The following is an 18,988-nucleotide window of genomic DNA, read 5'->3' as shown; positions in this document are numbered from 1 at the left end:
TGGAGCGACGGAGGATGAGAGGTGACCTGATGAAGATGCGTAAGTTGATGAGAGGCATTGATCATGTGGATAGTAAAAGGCTTTCTCCCAGGGCTGAAATGGCTAACATGAGAGGGCACAGCTTTTAAGGTGCTTGGAAGCATGTAGAGAGGAGATGTCAGGGGTAAGCTTTTCACACAGAGAGAGGTGAGTGCATGGAATGGGCTGCTGGCAACGGTGATGGAGGCGTTTACAATAGGGTTTTTTAAGAGACTTTTGGATAGTTACATAGAGTTTAGAAAAATAAAGGGCTATGGGTAACCCTAGGTAATTTCTAAAGGAAGTACATGTTCGGCACAGTATTGTGGGCTGAAGTGCTTGTATTGTGCTGTAGGATTTCTGTTTCTATGTTGCTATGTAGGTGTACAGTCATGCACTTTGGTGGAAGAAATGAAAGGGTTGACAATTATCTAAATGGAGAGAAAATACAAAAATCTGAGGCACAAAGGGACTTGGTTGTCCTTGTGCCTGACTCCCTGAAGGTTCATTTGCAAGTTGAGTCTGTGGTGAGGAAGGCAAATGCAATGTTAGCATTCATTTCATGAGGACTAGAATGTAAGAGCAATCATGTAATTTTGAGACTTTATAAAGGCACTGATGTTCCCTCACTTGGATTATTATGAACAGTTTTGAACTGCTTGTTTTAGAAAAGGATGTGCTGAAACTGGAGAGGGCTCAAAGGAGGCAGACGGTAATGTTTCTGCAGTTGAATAGCTTGGCATGCAAAGAGCATTTGATTGCTTGTTGTCAGTATTCACTGGAATTCAGAAGAATGAGGGGTGACCTCATGGAAACCTATTGATTGATGAAAGGCCTTGATAGAGTGGATGTGGAGAGGGTAAGATGGGAGAGTCTAAGACCAAAGGACACAACCGCAGAATAGAGGATAGGGGACTGTCCTTTTAGAATGGAGATGAGGGGGAATTTTCTTAGTCTTTGAGTGCTGAATCTGTGGAATTCTTTGCCACAGCAGCTGTGGAGGCCAAGTCTTTATGTATATTTAAGGCAGAGGTTAATACTGTCATGTAAAACTGAGGAGCATAGCAATGTCTTCACAAAGGGATCTCTAGGATTCCCTCCTCCAGAGTGCAGTGGAAGCTATATCAGACAGCATAGTGAATGAGGAAGTGGGTAATTATGTACATTTGGGAATTGAGGGTTATGGGAAACTGATAGGAAATGAGGCTTAGGGTAGATCAGCCAGAATTTTAATGAATAGCCTGGCAGGTGAGGGGCTGAGTGGCCTTATCCTGCTCAACTTGACTCCATTCTTGTGTTTTATTAAGAATGATCTGTGAGACCCTGAGTGACCAGGAGGATCCATGAATCTTCCAGTGAATTTGAGGATTGCTTTTGAGTTACAGTATGTACTATTTCAGGATGCCACATAAATACCCCTTGTAACATGGGGTACTCAAACATCTGGTGCTTACTCCAGCTATTTACCTTACAGGAGAAGAAGTGAGTCACCATGGCAACTGAGGAATGTAAATCTGTTGCCACTATAAACAAGGCCATGAGGAGTGTCACCAAAGCATCTGATGTCAGGGAGGACAATGCTTTGATGTTGCAGCCATACAGTAACTGGGAACAGTTCCTGATGCCTGGCCCACTCTCTATTGCCATCTTAGGGGAGATAATATTCATTTCTGCAGGAGTGGACTTTGCAATTGACAAGGACATACCCGAGAAAGGATTCAAATACATGAAATACCCTAAATCATTCCGTGCCTCTTTAGTGCAAGTGAGCAACGAGGGCTGGGAGGCCTTTCAGGAAGCCCACAAGAACATGGATCAAATCCGGCTTCTCGCTGTGAATGTCCCCACTGACATGAGGGATGTTGTGAAGTTCCTCATGCAAGATGATCCAAAGATCACCGAAGATTTCCTCCCAATCCCGCTGAACAGCATCAAATCCACTGCAGATAAATGCTTGGAGCTGGCCACAGCTGTGGAGGAGAAGTTCACTGGGGTCATCCATCTCATCAATGAACTATTGGAGGCCTGTACAAGCTCGAAAGGAGTGTATGAGGATAAATTACGTGAAATAAAAAACAAAAAGGAACTGACTGAAATGAAGGAGAAAGCAACAAGAGAGGCAAAAGCCATGCTGGAAGAGCAACACCGAAAAATGGAAGCCCAAATAAAGCAAGCACAGGAAGATTACAAAAGCAACATGGATTCTATCCCAGTTGGCTGGAATGCTGTGGGAATAGCAGTGGTAGAATCACTTGTCGATGCAGTTACTTCATTCAGTCCTGTGAAAGGTATAAAGAAATTGTTCTCTCGAGGGAGCAGTAATGAACCCAGCTATAAAAGCACTGGGAATAATATCATTTATAAAACAAAGAACCTAGAGATTTTTATAAAAATGCTTTATCCCTTCCGGACCCAAAATGAGAAAATTGACTTGAATAAACTGAAAGGTGAGAGTGGAACTAAAATGTTAAACAAGTGTAAACAGAATCTGGAGAAGTTTCAGGAGGAGGCAGGAAATGGAGAGGACTGCCCTGAGAAGGATACAGCCCTGCAGATCTGTAAAACAGGAATTGAAATATGTGAGGGCCTAGAAAAGCTGCGAACATCTAATCCAGCTGATGAAAATGAAATGACCCAAATAGCTGTGAACATCACACAAGTGGTGCAGGACACGGTGATGTTTACCTCTCGCTGCAAGGCAAAGGCAGGGAACATGGGTGTGACAGCCACTCCACCTCACATGTCTCAAGCTGACCCAGGAGAGGGTGCCAGTGCTTTATCCACGGCCACTCGCAATGCCAGGTTCAAAGTGGAACAGTCTGCAGCACAGCTACGAGCTGCAGAGCAAATGTATGAGAAAAGCTTTGAGAATATACAGAAGAATAATAAAGAATTGCAAGAGACACTGGAAACTCTGAAGAACTGTCAGATTCAGGAAATAAACTTTGATAAAACTGTGGACATGCTTCTCAAAGGTTTGGATGCATTGGGCCGTGTGAAAGAACAATGGGGAAAGATGGTTCTCTTCTTCACCATGATGTCAAACCTGATCGGAAGCTCCTTGAACCCATCACTTCACAAATTCATACAGTACAGTGAAAAGATTTCCTCCGGCTATTCACAGAACAAGCTAACCCAGGACCTGCTGTACACACAGATCTCTCAAGCCACTAATATTTCAAGCCTTGTCCACATGATCGCTGAAACATACGTGCAGGTCTCCACCCAACATCTGATGGACCGGGTCAACAGCTTGGGGAAATTAATGGGCCTTGACCGAAATCGGGATCACAATAAATTTATGATCGAGCGTAAGAAATTTGGATCAGACTGTATGGAAGCAGGAAAAGCCATTGAAAGTCTTGTAAAGAGGAACAAAGCACAGTATGAAAAGCGTGTGCAATCAAGAATAGACAGAATCCAGAACAGTGTGATGCCCTTGCTACCTCCTGCCACATCAGAAGAAATGAAAGAAATTGAGAATACTGTGAAAGAACTGACAGAGGAAGACATGAATGATTTTGTCTAATGATCCTCTCCCTTGCACACTCCATTCTTTCAACGCTTCTCAAAGGTCATTGCAAATTCTTGACTGTGTCTTGACAAGCTTTTCGTAAGGAGGGATTACCCTTTCAGTAAAATGACAGATGAGCTCATGTGTAAGTTTGCAGGTAACACAAAAGTTGATGGAGCTACAGATAGTCTATAAGGTAATTAGAGGAAACAATGGAATAAAGAACAATGAAATATGGGCAGAGAAGTGGCAGATTCAGTTTTATCAGGCCAAGTGCCAATTGTGGCACTTTGGGAGATCAAGTCTTGGGGGAAAATATAAAGTTAATGGCAGACTCCTGAAGAGTTTCATACAAAGACATCTTGGGTCCAAGTCCATTGTTTCCTGAAAGGAGCCACACAAGTTGACAAGGTGGTAAAGAAGGCATATGGCATGCTTGCCTTTATTAGTCGAGGCACTGAGTTCAAAGAAGGCATATGGTTGGCTTGCGTTTATTAGTTGAGGCATTGAGTTCATGTTTTGTTGAAGCATTATAAAGCTCTGGTTAGGGCACACTTGGAGAATTGCATTCAACTTTGGCTGCCCCAGTATGAGAAGGGTTTAAAGGATGTGGAAAAGATGATGCATGGATTAGAGGGTATGAGTTGTAAGAATTTGGACAAATGGATAGTTTTCTCTGGAGCCTGGGCTGGAGAAGCTGTTACTGAGCTCTACTATTACACTGTACTGAGCACTGTACTATTTCCAATGATTCAGGACAAGAGAGGCCACTCATTCACCAATCAAAACCATCATTACATCTACACTCCACCATGAACGGGTTTGTTAAACAACTCGGATGTTTCTGTCTCCATTGCTATTTCTCCCTGTCCATCTCATGTATTCCTATTGGGAATAATGACCTCCCCTAATTTTATTTGAAGCTGTCTTCTTCATGTGCAGCAGTCTCTGTGGGTGTTTTCTGATTATCAGTTCTAAAATGCATTTCTCCCAGAGATTGTGTCCTAAAAAAACATGAAATATTTACACAAGCCATCTTCTTATCTTCTTTTCTACCATGCCAGCCATTTGATAAGTACAGTTTGTGTCCTATCACAGGGTGAATCCTTTACTGTTCAGTGTTTCAAATACAGACAAATTCTTGGAATGTTTGCAAGGTTGTCATCTCTTTTTACAGGTGGTAACAAAATAGCACACAGTTAATTGGTGTTTAGGTTACAAATTGCCCTCTGGTAAATCAATAGTGTTGCATGTAGTTGTTTGAAATTCACTAACTACTCAATATATAAAGCAATGAAGCTTCCCAAACACAAAAGATCTCCTCAGTATTATGCAGGTTTACGTTTAATTCCCCTGAGAATTTTAAATGAAGTTTAGAAGCAAGGTGTATTTGCATAGACTGCTTTTCTGTTCAATTAGCTTCTCGGTTTTATTTTAGGAATTGGCTGTGCAAAGCCCTGTCTGTCCATGCTTACTGATTGTTGATAGAGTCATACAGCACAGAAAGAGGCCCTTTGTTATACAAATTTATCCCAGTTTCCTTGCAATTGTCCAATACCCCTCAACTTGTTTTCAGTCCAATTTCCCATCCAAACAGTTTTTATAATTGTCTTTGCTTCTCTATTTTCTCTAACTGTTCATTTCAGATGAACAGCGCACTTAGAGCTCCTTAAAAATTCTCCTTCTTTCTTTATATTTATCCCATCCAGTTTTAGGCACATCCACATAAAGTTTGTCTACCCTACATATGCCTCTAATAAATTTATAAATCTCTTAATGTCACCTCAGTCCCCTATGTTCCAGTGAGAGTAAAAAGTTTATCTAATCTGTCCTGAAACAACAGGCCATCATTCAGGTATTGTACTGCTGGATATCTTCTGTACTCTTTCTAGCTCTACAATGTCTCCTCTGCACTGTGGCAACCAGTATTTTAAACAATACTCCATGCAGTCTGAGAAATGTTTTATTCAGCTGTAATGTAATGTCAAATATTTTATACTCAATGCCTCGGCCAATGTAGGCAAGAATGGCAAAAGCTTTCTTCACTACCTTATCCACCAGTGTCGCAATTTTCACTGAGCTATAAGCTTGCAACCCAAGATCTTGGCAAATACCTGAAATGAACTCCTTATGAGAAATGGCCTCTTCCAGTGCCCTTACCAACTGGACTGTTCAGTCAAAGTTTTGATCTAAGATTTGCTTATGACAATGGAACTGGTCTTGAATGATGTCTTTTATCACAACGATGTAACCCAAGGATCACCCCCTTGTCTTAGATGAAACTTCATTGTATTTTGTTTAAAATAATCCAAAATATATGGATATATTGCATCTGCTTTTCAATAAACTGGCATTGCTTGGAACTTGTTACAGCGTTTGACCAAATTCCTGAATTTTCTCAGAGCGTACGCACTGATGATCTTTATCAGATCCCCAACATGACTTGGAGATTATTTAACCTGACTGATGTTGTCATTATCATTCTAGAATTATCCCCAGTCTGGTTGTCCATCAAAACCAACAAATAACTGCACCTACGTAACCTTGTCAATTGTCTTACAAAACATTAATGTTCAACATTGACAGGTTTATTCTGCAAAAATGTTGATGAAGGAAGACATTAGCTACATGGACTTCAGCAAGGCCTTTGACAATGGGAGGTTTTCCCAGAAGGATCTGTCGCTTGGCATTCAGGATGAAGTAATCAATTGTATTCAGCATTGACTTAGTGAGAGTAGCCAGAGAGTAGCAGACAGTTGCCTCAATGAAGGCTGTGACTAAAAGTGTACCACAGGGTTTGATGCTAGGTCCATTGTTATTTGTCATCTATATTAATGATTTAGACAATGGAGTGTTAAACTGAATCAGCAAACTTGTGGATGAGACCAAAACTGGGGAGCAGGGTGAACAGTGAAGAAGGTTATCAAAGTTTGAGTGGGATCTGGACCAGCTAGAAATATGAGATAGAATGTGACAGATGGAATTTAATGTAGAGAAGTGTGAGATGTTGCAGTTTGGGAGAACAAACAGGACAGAATCTAGCACAATGAATGTTATGGTAAACAAAAGAGTCTGTGAATATAGGTCCATAATTCTTTGAAAGCGTTGTCACAGATTAATTTCGTAAAGAGATCTTTTGGCATATTCACCTTCATAATTCAAAGTGTTGAGTACAGGAGTTGGGATATCTTGTTGAAGTTGTATTGTGAGGCTTCCGTCAGTCAAGTTCAACCATAGATGTTGTGACCTAGCTGTCTAGATACGCAAGCTTGGGCAGTACGATATGGAGAGCAAGCTGTTTTCATTGTAGCAAGTTCCTCCTCTCCACACATCTGATGAACCCAAAGGAACGGCAGAGACCAATACAGTTTGGTACCAACTACATCACTGGATTTGCCAGTCAACATTGAGCTCAACATAAGACTGCCTTAGGGAATCCAGCTCTGTAATTTTCCCTCTTGGTTTACTCCCAAATCCTTGCCCGTAAGTGGGTATAGCTGCAAGGCAGCAGAGGTTTGATATCAGAGTTTTTCTTCTCTGAGCTGCCAACCATGGCTGATGAGCCCCATCTGCTCAAAAGTAGTATAAGACTTTACTGAGGCTTTAATTTAAATGTTGTATGCAGTTTTGACCACCTATCTACTGGAAAGTTGTAAAGAAGATTGAAAGAGTGCACACAAAATTTACAGGATATTGCTTGCACTTGAAGACCTGAGCTATAGGGAAAGGTTGATTAGACTGAAGTTTTTCCACTGGAGCGTAGAAGAATGAGCAGACACTTGAAAGAGGTGACTGGTAGAGATTCAATTCAATTCAAGTTGAATTGTCATTCAACTATACTTGAATACCCCTGAATACAGTTAAATGAGACAGTGTTACTCCAGGACCAAGATGAAAAACACAGCACCAACAATCACACACAGAACATACAAGACAGTAAGTGTATATAAAATGACAGTAAATACAGTAACACTATAGAAGGGTGAATGTACAGAGGGCCAAGCCTACTCAGAAGGAACATAACTAGGTTTTCCTGGATGCTATGCCTCCTGACTTCTAAATGAATAGTTTTGTGGTGTATGGTCTGGATGCAGGTAGATGGAACTTGGTATAAGATTAGGATTAGATTAAGAAAAGGATAGGTTGCACTTGAATCCCAGGGGGACCAATGTCCTGGCAGGGAGGTTTGCTAAGGTTACTGGGGAGAGTTTAAACTAGGATTGCTTTGGGTTGGGAACCAAACTGAAGTAACTGGGGAAGAGCCGGTTGGCTCACAAATAGAGAAAGCTTGGAGACAGTGTGAGAGGGAGAATAGGCAAGTGATCGAGAAGGGACGTGCCCAGACCGATAGTTTGAGATGTGTCTATCTTAATGCAAGGACTATAATGAACAAAGTGGATAAGATTAGAGTGTGGCTCAGAACTTGGAGCTATGATGTTGTGGCCATTACAGAACCTCTCAGGGGTAGGAATGGTTACATCAAGTGCCAGGCTTTAGATGTTTCACAAAAGGCAGGGAAGGAGGCAAAAGAGGCGGGGTGTAGCACTGTTGATCAGAGATAGAGTCTCGGCCATAGAAACGGAGGAAGACATGGAGGGATTGTCTAAGGTGTCTCTGTGGGTGGAGGATAGGAAGAGGAAGGGGTCAATAACTACTGGAAGTTTTTTTATAGACCATCCAATATTAACAGGGACATTGAGGAGCAGACAGGGAGACAGATTTTAGAAAGATGTAAAAATACCAGGGTTCTCATGGTGAGAGATTTTAATTTCCCATATATCGATTGGCATGTTCCTAGAACAAGGGGTTTAGATGGGGTGGAGTTTGTTATGTATGTTTAAGAATGTTTCTTGACACAATATACAGATAAGTCGACAAGAGGAGAGGCTGTACTTGATCTGATATTGAAAATGAACCTAGTCAGGTGTCAGATCTCTCAGTGGGAGAACATTTTGAAGTTAGTGATTTCAACTCTTTCTCCTTTACCATAGCATTGGAGAGGGATAGGAACAGACAAATTATGGAAGCATTTAATTGGAGTAAGTAGAAATATGAGGCTATCAGGCAGGAATTTTGAAGCATGAATTGGAAATAGATGTTCTCAGGGAAATGTACGGAAGAAATGTGGCAAGTGTTCAAGGGGTATTTGCATGGGGTTCTGCATAGGTACGTTCCATTGAGACTGGGAAAGGATGGTGAGGTACAGGAACCATGGTGTACAAAGGCTATTGTAAATCTAGTCAAGAAGAAAAGAAGAGCTTACAAAAGGTTCAAAAAGCTAGGTAATGATAAAGGGCTAGAAGATTATAAGGCTAGCATAAAGGAGCTCAAGAAAGAAATTAGGAGAGCCAGAAAGGACTATTAGAAGGCCTTGGCAGACAGGATTAAGGAAAACCCCAAGGCATTCTACAAGTATGTTAAGAGCAAGAGGATAAGACATGAGAGAATAGGACCAATCAAGTGTGACTGTGGAAAAGTGGGTATGGAACCCGAGGAGATAGCAGAGGTACTTAATGAGTGTTTTGCTTCAGTATTCACTACAGAAAAGGAACTTGGTGATTGCAGGGATGACTTACAGTGGACTGAAAAGTTTGATCATGTAGATATTAAGAAAAAGGGTGTGCAGGAGCTTTTGGAAAGCATCAAGTTGGATAAGTCCTGGGACCAGAAGAGATGTAACCCAGAATACAGTGGGAGGTGAGTGAGGAGATTTCTGAGCCTCTGGCAATGATCTTTGCATCATCAATGGGGATGGGAGAGGTACTGGAGGATTGGAGTGTTGTGGATGTTGTTCCCTTATTCAAGAAAGGGAGTAGAGATAGCCCAGGAAATTATAAACCAGTGAGTCTTACTTCAGAGGTTGGTAACTTGATGGAAAAGATCCTGAGAAGCAGGATTTATGAACATTTAGAGAGGTATAATATGATTAGGTATAGTCAGCATGGCTTTGTCAAGGGCAGGTCCTGCCTTATGAGCCTGATTGAATTTTTTGAGGATGTGACTAAACACATTGAGGAAGGTGCAGCAGTACATGGACTTGAACAAGGCATCTGATAAGGTACCCATGCAAGGTTTACTGAGAAAGTAAGGTGGCATGGGATCCAAGGGGACATTGCTTTGTGGATTCAGAACTGGCTTGCCCACAGAAGGCAAAGTGTGGTTGTAGATGGGTCATATTCTGTATGGAGGTCAGTGACCAGTTGGTGCCTCAGGGATCTGTTCTGGGACACCTAATTTTTGTGATTTTTATAAATGACCTGGATGAAGAAGTGGAGAGAGGGGTTAGTAAGTTTGCTGGTGACACAAAGGTTGGAGGTGTTGTGGATTGTGTGGAGGGTTGTCAGAGGTTACAGCGGAATATTGATAGGATGCAAAAATGGGCTGAGAAGTGGCAGATGGAGTTCAACCTAGATAAGTGTGAGGTGGTTCATTTTGGTAGGTCAAATATGATGGCAGAACATAGTATTAATGGAAAGACTCTTGACAATGTGAAGGTTCAGAGGAATCTTGGGGTCCAGGTTGATTGGACACTCAAAGCTGCTGCACAGCTGCACTCAAAGCTGTGGTTTAGAAAGCATACGATGCATTGGCCTTCATCAATCGTGGGTTTGAGTTTAGAAGCTAAGAGGTAATGTTGCAGCTATATAGTACACTGGTCAGACCCACTAGGAGTACTGTGCTCAGTTCTCTATAGGAAAGATGTGGAAACCATAGAAAGGGTGCAGAGGAGATTTACAAGGATGTTGCCTGGATTGGGGGGCATGTCTTATGAAGACAGGTTGAGTGAACTCGGCCTATACTCCTTGAAGCGAAGGAGGACGAGAGATGACCTGATAGATGTGTATAAGATGATGAGAGGCATTGATCGTGTGGATAGTCAGAGGCTTTTTCCCAGGGCTGAAATGGCTACCATAAGAGGGCACAGGTTTACGGTGCTTGGGATTAGGTACAGAGGAGAAATCAGGGTAATTTTTTACTCAGAGAGTGGTGAGTGCATGGAATGGGCTGCCAGCAACGGTGGTGGAGGTGGATACGATGAAGTCTTTTAATAGACTTTAGGATAGGTACATGAAACTTAGAATATAGAGGGCTATAGGTCAGCCTAATAATTTCTAAGGTAGGGAAATGTTCGGCACAACTTTGTGGGCTGAAGGGCTTGTATTGTGCTGTAGGTTTTCTAGGTTTCTATGTTAACAAGGATGTCACCTGGGTTGGGGAGCATACATTATGAGAGGTTGAGTGAACTCGGCCTTTTTTCCTTGGAGCGACAGAGGATGAGAGGTGACCTAATAGGGGTGTATAAGATGTCGAGAGACATTGATCGTGTGGATAGTCAGCGGCTCTTTCCCAGGGCTGAAATGGCTAGCATGAGGGGTGGAGTTTTAAGGTGCTTGGAAGGAGGTACAGAGGAGATATCAGGGGTAAGTAGAGAGTGGTGAGTGAATGGAATGGCTGCCGGTGACGGTGGTGGAGGTGGATACCATAGGGTCATCAATGTGGATAGTCACATCCTTAAAAGAAATTCAACCAGGCTCATAAGACATGACCTGCCCTTGACAAATCTATGTTGACTCTTCCTAATCATATTATACTCTCCAAATATTCATAAATCGTGCCTATCAGGATCTTCTCCATTAACTTACCAATGACTGAAGGAAGATTCACTGATCTATTATTTCCTGGGCTATCTCTTCTCCCTTTCTTGAATAAGGGAACCACTTCTGCAATGTCAGGGAGATGGACTGAAAGGCATTGCTTTTACAAAGGAAAAACAGTGAGGAAAGCAGCAAGTTCTTAAGGTAAATAGGTCAGATAATACCAGATGGACTATATCCCAGAGTGTTGAGTGAAGTTGTTGAAAAGTTAACAGATGCTGTTGTTATGATCTTTCAAGAATCACTTGAATATGGCATGGTCCTAGAGGACTGGAAGATTGCAAATGTCACTCCACTCTTTTAAGAAGGAAGGAAGTCAAACAAAAAAAAATTATAGGCCAGTTAGCCTAACCTCAATGATTGGGAAAATGTTGAAGTCTATTATTAAGGATGAGGTTTCAAGGTACTTAGAGATTAATGAGAAAATAATCTTGCCTGATAAATCAGTTAGAGCTCTTCAAGAAAGTAACAAGCAGGGTGGTCAAAGGAGAGGCCGTGGATGTCATTTACTTGTATTTTCAGAATACCTTTGACAATTTAGAAATCAGATGTGCAAAGGGACTTGGGAGTCCTTGTGCAGGATTCCCTAATAGTTAATTTGCAGGTTGTGTCATGGTCCGGTCCATGAAATCCGCATTCCGGTTCACGGTCCAGTCCATGCTCCTTATTCCAGGTTTTCCGGGTTTCCCCAGTTTCTGTTGAGGCAGCTGATTCTCGTTTGGGCTGGCTTCATAAATAGCTTCAGGATTCAGCCTTGCCTTTCCCTACCCTGTCTTGGCCTGGTGTGGCTATTTTGCTGCTACCTTGAGTTGGGAACTGTCTCTTTATGTTCAGTGTTCTGTGTAATGAGTCCTAACCCCATGTTCTGTATCCAAGGAAGTATCCTGGCTCTGTGTACTGTGTAATGAGTCCTGGCCCTATGTCCTGTACCCAAGGAGGGGCCTGGCTTGGTGTTCCATGTTCCTGTCTCTCCCTTGGCCCAGGCTCAGTGTTCTGTGTTCCTGTCCCTTCCTCAACCTAGTCAAGGCTTTGGGGTCTTGTTCCAGTCCTAGCCAGGTCCAAGCACCTTGTCCTGTCCAAGCCATAGCTTTATGTTCTTGTCTTGTCTGTGTGCCTCACCCAGCCCAGGAGTTCCTTGCCCAGACTGGTGCTGGGGTTCCCTTCTCTTGTCCATGAGTCTCATGTCCAGTCCTGTTGCCTCTGCCTGTCCTGTAGCTATGTCTTAAACTCACTGGGTTCTGGAGTCCAAGCCTGGGTCAAGACCCAGGTTCTGGGTCCTTGTCCAGTCTCTGGCTCGGAGTCCAAGCCCAGGCTCCTAGTTCCCAGTTCCATGTCCTGGTTCTGCTGTCCTTGTCAAGTCCTAGCCCAGGCCCAAAATCCTAGCCTTGTCTGGGGCCCTTGTCATGTCCACTGTCCTTTCTTCCTCCCTTCCCCTGCTTCCTTCTCATGTCTAGTCCTGTTCCTGGTAGTTCAGTGTCTGTGTCTTGCTTTTGGGTCCACTCCCGATGTCCCCCTCATGACAGGTTGAGTCTGTGGTGAGTAAGGCATATGGTGGAAGAGTCTAAGATCAGAGGGGACAGCCTCAGAATAGAGGGGCTTCTGTGTAGATTGGAGTTGAGGAGGAACTTCTTTAGCCAGAAAGTGGTGAATCAGGTGTTTCTTTGCACAGGCAGCTGTGGAGGCCAAATATTTATGTATATTTAAGGTGGATGTAATTAGATCCTTGAATGCTCAGGGCATGAGGGGGTACGGGGAGAAGGCAAGAGATTGGGTCTGAGAGGAAAGTTGGATCAGGCACAATAGACAATAGGTGCAGGAGTAGGCCATTCAGCCCTTCTAGCCAGCACCACCATTCAGTGTGATCATGGCTGATCATACACAATCAGTACCCTGTTCCTGCCCTCTCCCCAAATCCCTTGACCTGGCTATCTATAAGAGCTCTATCTAACTCTCTCTTGAATGCATCCACAGTCTTGGCCTCTACTGCCTTCTGGGGCAGAGCATTCCAAATATCCACCACTCTCTGGGTGAAAAAGTTTTTCTGCATCTCAGTTCTAAATGGCCTACCCCTTATTCTTAAACTGTGGCCTCTAGTTCTGGACTCACCAATCAGTGGGAACATGCTTCCTGCCTCCAGCATGTCCAATCCCTTAATAATCTTATGTTTCAATCAGATCCCCTCTCATCCTTCTAAATTCCAGTGTATACAAGCCCAGTCGCTCCAATCTTTCAACATATGACAGTCCCACCATTCCAGGAATTAACCTTGTGAACCTACGCTGCACTCCCTCAATAGCAAGAATGTACTTCCTCAAATTTGGAGACCAAAACTCACACAATACTCCAGGTGGGGTCTCACCAGGGCCCTGTACAACTGCAAAAGGACCTCTTTACTCCTATACTCAATTCCTTTTGTTATAAAGGCCAGCATGCCATTAGATTTCTTCACTGTCTGTTGTATTTGTATGCTTGCTTTCATTGACTGATGTATAAGAACACCTAGATCTCGTTGTACTTCCCCTTTTCCTAACTTGACTCCATTTAGATAGTAATCTGCCTTCCTGTTCTTGCCACCAAAGTGGATAACCTCACATTTATCCACATTAAACTGCATCTGCCATACATTTGCCCACTCACCCAACCTGTCCAATCACTGTGCATTCTCATAACATCTTCCTGACATTTCACACTGCCACCTTGCTTTGTCGTCTGCAAATTTGCTAATGTGACTTTTAATCCCTTCTTCTAAATCATTAATGTATATTGTAAACAGCTGTGGTCCCAGCACCGAACCTTGCAGTACACCACTGGTCACAGCCCGCCATTCCAAAAGGGACCCGTTAATTGCTACTCTTTGTTTCCTGTCAGCCAGCCAATTTTCAGTCCATGTCAGTACTCTGCCCCCAATACCATGTGCCCTAATTTTGCCCACTAATCTCCTATGTGGGACTTTATCAAAAGCTTTCTGGAAGTCCAGGTACACTACATCCACTGACTCTCCCTTGTCCATTTTCATAGTTACATCCTCAAAAAAACTCCAGAAGATTAGTCAAGCATGATTTTCCCTTCATAAATCCATGCTGACTTGGACTGATCCTGCTACTGCTATTCAATGAGATGGCAGAGCAGACTCAATGGGCCAAATAGCCAAATTTTGCTCTAAAATTTTATGGTCTTGTGGTCTTTTGAATTGGAAAAAGAACATCAATCTCAGATCCCCTCTGGACCTTAGTCCCCACTTTAAACTTATTCATTTGGTGTTAACAACCCTGCACTGGGATAATTTGCAAACTTTCTACTCCATCCACCCTTCATAATTCTCAACTCAGTCAGGTCCCTCTGAGCCTCAAACAAAGTCAGCCTGTCCAATCTTCTCCCATAATAAACATTCTGGTGAAACTCTGCTCCATCTCCAGTGCAGGGGTGACCTTATTATGAGATGCATGTAACCATTCTGTGCAGTGATGTGACCAATCTACCACCTCACAGAGGAGGGAGTGTGACCCGTGGAAACTCAACACTGTCACTCAGTATCTGACCTCTGTATTTCTAAAGGGATCATGGCAGTTGCACTCCTTTATATGGATGAAGAAATTTCCTGTAAGATTGCCATGTGTCTTTCAAGAGAGATCAAGGCTGTGGAGTCGCTGGCCCGCAACCTGAGCAGCATTCGAAACAGAGGCTTAAGTGAGGTAGATACAGATGTGATCCAGACGCGGGTCCGGGAAGCACGCAGTGGAGCGCAAGAAGCTTATGACACGGCTTCTGGCTACCTCAGAAAGGTTCAGACAGACTGTGAGCAGTTAACAGAACAGAAAGGCCAATTGCAAGATGCGATAAAAGAGAAGAGACAGCAGCTGAGCCGTTTACGATACCAGTTACCGTACATTGAAAATGAGAAGGCGGAATATGAAAATCGCCTGCTTTCTTCAATACAATCTCTGAGAGATGCAGAGCAAGCATTGGAGAAACAAAAGGAAGATGAGAGGTCAATGACAGTGGGACGTGATGTTGGCATTGGCCTTTTATTTCTGCCCATTATTGGCACAATCGCAGGTGAGTCACTGTAAATTGGTGCTGCAGATCTGTCCAGTATGCCTGAATACCCTTCAGATCAGTTCTGGATTATTCATGATTTAAGAACGTAGGACAGTTGAACACAGTACAAGCCCTTTGGCCCAGGATGCCAGTCTTTTAACCTACTCCAACTTAAAACTAACCCTTCCCTCCAACATAGCCCTCCATTGGGTAAAAGAAAAATGAAAACTTGGGTGGGAGGGAAGAGATAGAATGATCTTGGAGGATTGATACGACATTATGATCCAAAGGGCCTGTATGGTGCTATAGTATTCTATGTTCATTTTTTCCTTTATCCAAGCTAATCCATCAAGATTCAAGTTTACTTATCATGTGCATGTTAAAACATAAAGTGAAATGTGTCATTTGCGCTAACAACCAACACATCCACTGGATGCAGTGGGGGCAGCCCACAGTGTCACCACACATTCCACCACCAAAATAACATGTCCACAGCAGAACAACACAGATCACAACAAGCAACAGATCAATAGCAGCAAAACAAGCCCAGGTCCTTCCTCCCAATCACGCACCTACACAGTCCTTTAGTCCCTAAGACAAACTAGCAGCCTGCAACAGATGCAGACACACAGACATTGGGTCTTGACTCCCCAGTGGACTCACAGAGATCCACAGAGTCAGCTCCAGCCAACAGGCCTCAACATCCACCCTTCTGACTCAACTCTTGGGCACTGATCCTTGGCATCAATCCCAGGACATGTCGATCATTGAGGCATGTCCTTGAATGCCATACTCACCGATGATGAGATAACAAACTAGGCCTTGCCAATTTACGAGCTCAGGGGGTCATCAGTTTTCATTCCTCCTGCCCACACACAACTGTATCACTGCCCCTGGCTTCTATACACGCAGCACTCTCTACGTAAAACACCTACCTCTGACAACTCCTTACATTTTCTTCTGTTCGCCTTAAAATATTGCCCTCTTGTATTTCCATTTCCACCTGGGAAATGTCTGTGGCTGTCTACTTGATCTATGTCTCTTATCAACTTGTACACTTTTATTAAGTCAACTTGCATCCTCCTTTGCTTGAAAGAGAAAAGTCCTCGCTCGCTTTACCTGTCCTTATTAGACATGCTCTTTAATCTGCCTGCATCCTGGTAAACCCTCGCACCCTCTCTAAAGCTTCCACATCCTTCCTATAATGAAGTGACCAGAACTTAACACAGCATTCCAAGTGTGGTCTAAGCAGTCTTTCAGAAAGCTGCAACGTTACCTCATGACTCTTGAACTCAGTCCCTTGCCTAATGAATGTCAACAAACACTATACCCTCTTAGCAATCCTATCAATTCCAATAAAGATACAATTGGAGGGATGTTTGGAGGGATTTATGGGTGTGGAGAACAAGTGGAAGCCAGGAAATGCACTCGTTGAGCCAGATGAAGAAATGATCAGTTCTCACTATCTCTCTCACATAATTTTTACCCCAGTACTTTTCCAGACAAACATGTTCTTCACCATTATACACTGTCAAGGCTATAGACTGATACTCACACTAAGTTCTCAAAACATTTCTGTGGACTGGCTCTATTATTCCTTTCTCTTAAGTTTTGACACAAATCTTTGTGTCCTCACTAACAATAGGTGAAATCCCGTAGGACTGGAGAGTAGCAATTGTATCTTTATTGAAGAAGGGAAAGGGGAAATTTCAAATACCCAAAGGCCAGTGAGCCTATTGTGAGTAGTAGGGAAACCTCTGGAAAGGATACAGATGGGGAAGAGGATTTGTGTGCACTTGGAAATGCACAACCAGTTTAGGGAGAGTCAACATACTTTGTGTCGGGCAGATAGTTTGCATCCTTGCTAACTAGATTCAGTTTTCTAAGGAGGTGACAAAGGAGCACGATGAGGGTAAGGCAGTGGATGTTATCTCTACATGAACATTTGATAAGATCTGACATGATAAGTTGATGCAGAAAAATATGCATGAGTGCCATAGTGAATTGCAAGCTTGGGATCGGAACTGACTTGCCTATAGAAGACAGAGTGAAGACGGTGGAAGACTATTATTCTGGCTGGAGGTCTGTGACCAATGGTGTTTGCAAGGAATGGTACTGGGGTCTTTGTTGTTTGGGATATGCTGTGTATCAATGACTTACTGAAAATGTAGGTGGTTAGATGATGTTGAAGCTTTGGAGAGGTTGCAGAAAAGCTTTACCAGGATGCTGCCTGGTTTAGAGGGCAGCTGCTATCACAAGCATTGGCGGCTGGGATAAAATCAGATGGAGATTTACAAAATTATGAGACATAGATTGGACAGAGGATTGAAATGTCTAATACCAGAGGGCATACATTAAAAGCGAGAAGAGGAAGGTTCAAGGGGTTTGTGCAGAGTAGGTTTATTACTCAGAGTGGTGGATGTGTGAATGCCCTGACTGGTTTGGTGGTAGAGGCAAACATATTAGAAGCTTTTAAGAGACAATGGTTGGGCACATGGATATAAGGAAGATGACGGGATATGGACATATGGACATGTGTAGGTAGGAGGAAATAGTGTTTGAGCGTTTCTGATTTCTGTTTTAACTGGTTTAGCAAAACAATATGGGTCAAATAGCCTGTTCCTGTGCTGTACTCCTCTCAGTTCTATGGTGGACGTATGGATAGTGTAAAGGATGATTGAAGAACACAGCGGGATATAGATCCACTGCAGATATGGACAGAGAAGTGACAGATAGAAAGTAATCCAGGCAATTGTGCGGTTTTGGACTTTGGAAGCTCCAATGAAAAGAGGAAGCATACAGTGAATGTTAGTCATTAATAGCATTGACACACAGGAGTCCATGTCCATAGTTCACACAGTGGCTAAGATGGTAAAGAAGGTGTATAGAATGCTTGACATCATGAGTAGACGATATCGATTTTGAGTAAGGAAGTTAAGTTGCAGCCATGTAAAACATTAGTCAAAGCAACACGTACAAGCTGGAGGAACCAGCAGGTCGGGCAGTATCCATGGAAATGAGCAGTCAATATTTCGGGCCGAGACCCTTCATCAGTACTGAAGAGGGGGGTCAGGGGCCCTACAAAGGAGGTGGGGAGAGGGTGGGAAGGAGAAGGCTGGTAGGTGGAGAAACCAATCAGAGGAAAGATCAAGGGATGGGGGAGGGGAAGCAGGGAGGGGATAGGCAGGAATGGTGAAGAAGGAATGTAAGGGGAAAGCAAACTGTGTAGTAGAAGAAGGCGGAATCATGAGAGAGGTGATAGGCAGCTGGAGGAGGAGGCAGAGTGAAACTGGGATGGGGGAAGGGAGAGGGAGGGAATTACCGGAAGTTGGAGAATTAAATGATCACGCCAAGGGGCTGGAGACTAAGACTACCCAGACGGTATATTAGGTGTTTCTCCTCCAACCTGAGTTTGGCCTCATCATGGCAGTAGAGGAGGCCATGTGTGGACATCTCTGAATGGGAGCGTAAAACAGAGTTGAAGTGGGTGGCAACCGGGAGATCCTGTCTGTTGTAGCGGACGGAGCGGAGGCCCTGACCCTCTCCAGACCAGAACCATTGTTACTACGGCTGGGTCCTACGGCTCATCTTATTCCTCTACTGCCCCTATCCTCCCCGCCTTCCCAACCTTCCCTTCACCCCTCATCACCTTCCATCCCTCTGATCATTCTCCCCTCAGCCCGCTCTCCCTAAACATTCCAACCCCCCTCTCCCTCCTGAGACCTCCTACTCTTTATCCTCCTCTGACTCCAGCCCCAACCCT

The 18,988-nt window shown here is 43.4% G+C and overlaps 1 protein-coding gene across 3 annotated transcripts in view; it reads left to right on the top strand.

Moving 5' to 3' along the window:
- Window positions 1-18,988, top strand: part of LOC132402593 (uncharacterized) — a 45,598-nt gene that overhangs the window by 11,087 nt on the left and 15,523 nt on the right. For 2 of the 3 annotated variants that reach the window (XM_059985490.1, XM_059985491.1), the window contains exon 2: window positions 1,493-5,899. The exons of the other annotated variant lie outside the window; for it this stretch is intronic. In XM_059985490.1, the coding sequence (XP_059841473.1) occupies window positions 1,511-3,547 (2,037 nt within the window). In that variant the 5' untranslated portion in view covers window positions 1,493-1,510 and the 3' untranslated portion in view covers window positions 3,548-5,899. Of the gene's footprint in view, window positions 1-1,492; window positions 5,900-18,988 lie in introns of those variants that run through there. 3 annotated transcript variants of the gene reach the window in all.

This window comes from Hypanus sabinus, chromosome 12, assembly GCF_030144855.1.
Source record: "Hypanus sabinus isolate sHypSab1 chromosome 12, sHypSab1.hap1, whole genome shotgun sequence".
Lineage (NCBI taxonomy): Eukaryota > Metazoa > Chordata > Chondrichthyes > Myliobatiformes > Dasyatidae > Hypanus > Hypanus sabinus.
Note: the sequence above shows the minus strand (reverse complement) of the source record. Positions and strands in the feature narration are given on the sequence as shown.